The sequence below is a fragment of the Belonocnema kinseyi genome, chromosome 9 (assembly GCF_010883055.1).
Source record: "Belonocnema kinseyi isolate 2016_QV_RU_SX_M_011 chromosome 9, B_treatae_v1, whole genome shotgun sequence".
NCBI classification, from domain to species: Eukaryota; Metazoa; Arthropoda; class Insecta; order Hymenoptera; family Cynipidae; genus Belonocnema; species Belonocnema kinseyi.
The window spans coordinates 40,277,205-40,284,836 of NC_046665.1; the positions used below are offsets into that span (position 1 = coordinate 40,277,205).

General features: G+C 31.6%; 1 protein-coding gene across 1 annotated transcript in view; it reads left to right on the forward strand.

Moving 5' to 3' along the window:
• Positions 1 to 5,088: 5,088 nt before the first annotated feature.
• Positions 5,089 to 7,632, forward strand: part of LOC117180019 (aquaporin AQPAe.a-like) — a 126,276-nt gene continuing 123,732 nt past the window's right edge. Inside the window, exon 1 of the mRNA XM_033372297.1 lies at positions 5,089 to 5,482. Within this exon, the coding sequence (XP_033228188.1) occupies positions 5,464 to 5,482 (19 nt within the window). The 5' untranslated portion in view covers positions 5,089 to 5,463. The remainder of the gene's footprint in view (positions 5,483 to 7,632) is intronic.

Consider the following 7,632-nt stretch of genomic DNA (forward strand, 5'->3'; position numbering starts at 1 on the left):
TTTTTGTGAAGCTCTTCTCCTGAACGTGTTATTTAAATAAGCAACACGAGAATTCTAGAATAATCTAAAAATATATACCTCCCCCTTACACCTACTCCTACAGTTCCCTTTCTTGTTATACTAATATGAATTTATTCTTTATCTCTAGCAGTATAACGATGTTAGAAACGAGTGAGTTACGCTTGTCGCAAAAAGGATATTAATTACTTAGCTAAACTAAGAGACTTTTTGTTAGAATAAATGAAAAATCGGAACGGTTGCGGCGAGTTTCGAACCTTACTTACCTAAAGCACTAACGCATTCCCTAACAACTAAACCCCACGGCTAACTTACATTATGCAATATTTGGCAAAAATCTCGGCTAAGCGGCGTCGCTTGAAAACTCAGTGCATTATGATTTTCAATGATTAAATAGATTTTTTATTAAATACATTTTTTTAACGGAACTAATAATATTCTTGTATGTATAACATTCTCTAATTTGATATCTCAGTAACTCAGTACAATAAACTTGAGTGTATTTACATGTAATATTTTATAAATTGTACTCATTATATTAAATCTTATTACCTTAGTGTATACATTTCGTGAGAAAGAATTCCTAATTTTTTAAATCCCATAGTAAATGAATTAATTTGAAAAGGACAAAGTTAACTTTTATTTAAAATGTTGTGAATCATAATTTTTCGGCTCGATCGGAAAATGGCGACAACAATCGAGGAGCATTCTCAAACGAAACTATATGAAAAAGCAAGAATAATGATTTCATAGTTTGCTATGAATTTCAGATTTCTGTCAACTTCATATTGACAATATCAATTTCTAAAATACGTTTTCGAGATTAGGATATTCACCATTCCTTTTATTCAAATTATTTTTCGAAAACTCAGTAAAAAGAATATCATTTTTTCATAATATTAATTCTTGAAATAGAGATTCATAATATTTCTTATTTAGAGTACTACTTTGTCGTCTTCTTGTTTTAAATACTCGTATGGTAATATTAAACTTCGGTACTAAAATACGAATAAATATAATAAAACCTCGATTTTCCCTATTTTGGAACGATATTACACTAAAGTCTAATTTATTTATTTCATTAATTCTAATAAAAGGTATCTCAGTGTACGCATAGCGTCAATACTGATTCGTGAAACCCGATAAAAAAGACGATTAAAACAAATATTGTGCATCCTGTCAACAAATAATTATTAAAAAATTTGTATCTCTTTTTTGGATAAACAAATTTTGTTTATTTTTTTTCGTAGCTCGTGACGTTTTCTCAAAAATGTAATTTTTTTATTTTTAATGTTGTTTTTTAAAGATAAAAGAAAAACTACACGCCCTATCAAAATGTAATTAATAACAAATTTGTAGATCTTGTTAGGGTGCGCAATGGGGATCTTGCATAGGATGAGACGAACATATGTTCAGAAACTTGAAGCAGTGAATAACGTTATGGAGAAAGTAAAAAATTAGTTTTGTAACAATAAAATAAAATAATTTCTAGTTTATGTCTATTTGGTCACATTCAAACAGATATGACTTCACTAAGATATAAAACTGAGAACCAATGAGACCACTTCAGCCGTTATATTACTTTTCAAAATTTTCACTAATCAGGTTTCGCAGCCGTCGCGGCTTTCTATTTGACAATTAATCCAGCTGATTATCTAGGCTGACCTATCAATGCCCAAGAAGGTAGATTAGTAACTAAGAAGGATTTTGGAATATAAGAATGAGCTACTAAAGAATCAATATACCTTTTTGTCTCATTTCATGCAAAATCCTCATTGTAGTTGATTTTGTTCTATTTTGCATAGTTTCACCGCAAAATAGAATTTTGTTTTATTATTTCTTCTGTGATCAAAAAAAATCTAGTAGGGCTTTTAAAATGCAAAGTTTTTCTTCTCCTGACTTTGTTCGTATCGTGCGTTGTTCTTTTTTTTGGATTTTGAAAATACTGTAGCTCTGATAATTTTCTTTTTATTGAAAAGAGTTAGAAGAATAAATAGTTTGAGTTTCCGAGTAAGAGTTAGAAGACTAAATAGTTTGAGTTTCCGAGTATTATCCACGGCCGTGTATGGAACGTTAAAATCTTGAAAAAAATCATTTCAAAAATGTTGAAAATGCTCTCACTTTTAGAAATTTCATCCAAAATAGCTGATTAACGAACTCCTTCCTTTTTAGGCCTTAAAAATGTGTACCAAAGCAGAATCCAATCTGATAAATATTTCGAAAGTCATCGTGCCTACACGATACTACAGACTACAGACACCCAGACTGCCGTACAAACTAAAAAGATACGTAAGTGACATTGCCACTTAGAGTGATTTTCTTAAACGTGGCAATGAAAAAGTCGACCTAAGCGGCAATGTCACTTATGTATCTTTTTAGTTTGTACGACAGCAGAGATCTTTGTAAAAAATCGTTTTTATCTGACCCATTGGTTTTTATAACGTGGAGATTTGATGATAACCGCAAAGCTATTATTTGAACTATTTTTTGATAGGACTTGTCATTTTATTTATTTATCGAAATTGATATGCAACAATCAAAAATATAAATATTATATTTTCAAATTTTAATTATTAATCAATTTTTTATTTGTTTTTTGTATTAATTATTATCAATTATTAAATATTAAAGTAATATGAAAAAAATCCTATTTTTAGCATAAGAAAGCAAGGTATGGAAGAATGTCTGAAGAAAGGATTATAGTTTTTTATTGTAAGGTAATTCAGAGAATAAATATTCATTCACAAATGTCTGTCGAAAATCGAGTGCGTAGCGCGTGTGTCGCGGTGAAAACGTGTACCTCGAAGCCTACAAAGTTTCGAGCAACTTAATCTTTAACTATATTTAATTACGTAGGAAATTCAGCATATTAAGACTCATTTATATAAGTACTGGGATCTAAAAAAGATATTTTTGATCAAGTATCATCCAAGCATTTGAAGTGCAAAGAAAAAATAGCTGAGCGCGAAGTGCGAAATAACCTATTATAAATAACCTATTATAAAGCGCGAACCGCGACATCCAAAAGACGCGCGTCCTAAGTGCTCAAACTTGCGAGCGAGGTGAGCCGCGCACGATGAGTATGTCCTGCGCAGCGAGCAGATTTTTTTTCTTTGGGTCTAACAAATAATTTGTACGATAAATGTCATGGCCGCTTAAATCATACGCACTATTCATATTAGGCTTGAATAATTAATTTTACAGAGCCATTACTCGCTTTTGTCTGGTGACCGTCTAAACCTTACATATTAAGGAAACTCGCGTGGAAACGTAGGCGACAGGTAACTTCAATATTTATTATTTCATTTACTATTCTCGTACGAAAATCAAAGCGTGTGGCTCATTATTGGAGAGGAGCCCTTTACACTGTTAAACGCCAATCCTCAAAATAACGCCGAATTCGGTGACTGTCCGTGATGATTTAGAGTCAGAAAAATCTCCTACCGGATAAAAAAAATTATCAAGGCATATCATTTTTTGGAGATTTAATCGGGTCCAGACTAGACCATCTAATTGCAAATTGGCTTGGAATCATTTAGATTAATTCCATGTTAATTGGAAATATAAATTCTTGGTACTGTGAGGCACTAAACTAGACAAACTAAGCGCACGCTAAGTAAATACGTGCAGTTATAAAACAATAATGATGAAACCGTTTTGATACCTCTTTATAACCAAGCAAAAACATATTCAAGGGGGCTTAAATAATGATGAATACAGGTGTACACCTGTTTCTTAACTCTTTGAGTTCTTGAACTCCTTAAATTCTTTCGGATTATTTGGATTCTCTTGAATTCTATTTAATTCTCTTTGATTCTCTTAAAATCCATAGAATTCTCTCGAATTCTCTTGAACTTAATTGAATTCTCTTGAACTCGACTGAATTCTCTTAGATTCTGTCTCTTAAATTCTGTCGACTTGTCTCACATTCTATCAATTCTCCTGAATTATATTGAGTTCTCTTGAATTCACCTTGATTTACCTTGAATTATTTAATTTCAATTGAATTCTTTCAACTTTCTTGAATTTTTTAAATCTTATTGAAATTTATTGTATTCTTTAAATTGTATTGAATTCTTTTAATTTACTTGTATTTTTTCGAATTATTTAAACTCTTTTGGAATTTTTTAATTTTCATATCTATTCAATTCTCTTGAATTCTCTTAAAAACTATAAAATTTTCTTGAATTCTAATGACTTTTATTGAATTCTCTTAAATTCTAATCAATTCTCTTGAACTCACTTGCATTTTTTAAGTCTTTTATTGAATTCTTTGAATTTACTTGTGTTTTTTCAAATTCTTTAAACTCTTTTGGAATATTTTACTTTTCATGAATTTTATTCAATTCTCTTGAATTCTCTTGAAATCCATAGAGTTCTCTTAAGTTCCCTTGAATTATTATAAATTCTCTTCATTCTTCAAAATTCTGTAATTCTTATAAATTCTGTAAATCCTATTGAATTCCCTTGAAACCTGTTGAGTTCGGTTGAATTGAATTGAATTCTATGAGCTATGCAAATTCTTGGAATTTTTCGAATTTTTTAAAATCTGAGAATTCTTTGTATTCTTTTTCATTCTTTCAAATGTATTTGATTTCTCTAATTCTAGTGTAAATAAAAATTTATAGAGGATAACCGCTCGTACATTCGCCAAAAAGTGCATACAATAACTAGTTTATAATGTTATATTAATGATAATGATATATTAGCACACGAAATGAGTGCACGCGTTGCGTTCCACGCAGTTGCTCTCTCACGTGACGTCTGCCTCTGAAGCACGTGGTTCGTGAGCCTTTCCCGAGGGCCGAGATACTTACACTCACCGCGGAATATCTTCTCATTAATTCGCGAAACGAATATATACTATAGATATGAAATAGTTTCTTTTGGCAATAGTTTTTCGAGTTGAGACCCCGGGGTTGGAACTGGCGATGGTGATGGTCCGGGGCGGTGGCGGGAGGTCTTTCGAGCAGAGTGGGTGAGTTAGAGATGGGATGGGGGAGAGGGGGAGGCAAAGCGCGATATATGAACGCGAAACTCGCGACTCGCGCACTCAATAGCCCATATACCCTCGCGGCTTTCAAATACACCTGGCCCAAACCTTCGTCACTGATAAAAAGTTTTATCACTGACAATAGTGTCGAAAGAAAAGGGACAACAATCCGATGCAAATGAGTCCTGTAATGATAAAAGGGGAAGATAAATACAGACTCTAAATTTATAAACTATTTACAAACAATAATTTATAAACGTGGTGTGCGGTTTTTAGTTAGTGCTACATGGTACTTAGATTCTGTATTGAATGCGAGGTTCGTGACATTGAATTTGAAAGTTTGTGTTTACAAGCAAAAGCGAAAGAAGAGCGTGAAGCGAAGTGAGACATTCTTCTAGTTCTTGCTACTTGCTAGTAAAAGAAGTGTCTGTCTGTCAGTCAACTTCGGCAAGATGAGCAAAACATGGAAAGGTTGGTTTTTTTAATTATTTGATATGTAACGGCAGAATGACTCTTCAAAGCAAACATGAGAGTGACTAGGAGAATTTAGAAAATCAGTTACTAATCTAGTAGATGCTTTATTCTGACTTCAAAATTAGTGCTTGTCAAGGAAAATTACATAATTTAGTTTCTGTTTATTGTTTTAGATTCTTCTTTTTTTATTTCTGTGAAAATAAATTGTAATTTTTGGAAACCCCAAAATTAGAAAATTATGATTGAGAAAACGCTAGCAAATCATTAGTCACCTATCAATGAAACTTAAATTATAAATGGTGAAAAAAGAGAAAATTAAATAATATTGCAAATATTTTTAAGAAACGATTATTCAATAATCCATTTAAAACAAAAGACATTACTATCTCAAGCATTTTGAAATATTAATTTTAAAGTGCTAATAACTTTTTTTATTGTTAGAATATGTAAAAGGTGCCTGAATTTGTACTATTTCTCACAACATAGACAAATTACATAAAATTCGTAATACTGCAATGATGAATATTATAAATGATTTATCACTCACAAGAGATGAAATGAGTGAAATAAAATTGTTATTCATGTTCGAGTTAATCTAAGCCTAAACACTCTTATAAGGAATATGATTTATATTTAGGGAGCGTCTATGCGTCTCAAAATTTCGCGACAGTAGTCAATCCGTTCACCATAGTTGAATTATGTAATAGACTTAAGTTTTGCTCAAATTGTTACAAACAATTTTCGTCATATCGTACTGTTTCGAAAATAATTGCATATATTTTTTCCAAAAACAACTATTGTACGTATGATTTTCTCATATCTCTTATTACTTAATCTTTGCAACATTTTTTGAAATTATAGTTTTTTTTTTAATGACGAGAGATAAAAATTTTGGGTGACCGCTAATGTAGGTATTGTTTAGATGTCATTTTTTTTGTGAAAAATTAAAGAGTGAAATTTATTAAATTCATTAATACTTTGAAATGTTCTTCTTATTAGGTTACGTGTAAATGCACTAATAAGTGGCATAGAGTGTACGCACTGATTAGTGAATTTAAAATAATACTTTGTAAATTACAACATTGGAAGAAAAGCAAAAATTATGATATTTAACACATACGTCGTACATTAACTGTAAGATAAGATTTAAAAAATCAACAATAATATTTTCATTATCAAAAAAATAAATAATTTAGAGAAATTCACAAATATAAACTGATTAAAGATTAAAGCATCTACTGCAATTGTTCTTATCAGTACAAAATCGTGAAAAATGTAAAATCAGAATATTAAGTAGTAATTTCTTGAAAAAATGCATATGCACACACACGCGCACGTGCGCGCGCAAATACACAGTCACATATATGAATGTGTGGCAAGAGATTTTAAAACGATGCGAAACATCATATTTATGTTTTAACTTTGGAAATGTTATTTGCGCATATTGTCATGGCCATATTCTTTAAAAAAGGGTAGTAGTGAAAATACGGACACACCGCAACATATTCCCAGTTGCCCCCTTTGCACCCACTGGGTTGAGTAAATAAAAGTTTATTAAAAACATTCAGCATCTTCTGTAAATATTAAATGGTACGAAATGTCTACACGCAGAGAAATTTCAAGAGAATAATTTACGGAAGCGCGTGATTTTAGAGCTACAATTTCTACGTGATTTAAAATCTCGGACTCTATAATGTAAAAACATTTGATTTCGGGAACTCAGGGAAAATGAGCGTGGCCTAATACGTGCAATTTAGAGACCTATGCTTTAAAATCAAGGTTTCTGATATTTTAGTTCTCATGGCAAAGCGTGATAAAATCAAAGAGCAGTGCCGTGCATTAGTTTCCCGAAAATTTCTCTCCATGTAGCCACATCGAAAATATTTTTTCTATGCTCACCGAATTTCGGTCAACCAAGACTCGGGCTAAAAGGTATACAGAGCAAATAAAAGGTATATAGAGCACTTTTTGGGCAAAGTTAGGTAACTTAACGAAAGCTTCGGACAATACCCTGCCTTCATCTCGTGTAATAAATAATGGCTATTGAATTACCAGGTGTATACATATGAAACCGGTATTGCCATTTAGCGGCCAGTAGGCACACTTGTAGGCACTGTCGGAACTTACCATTTGTGCTAATTGGCATA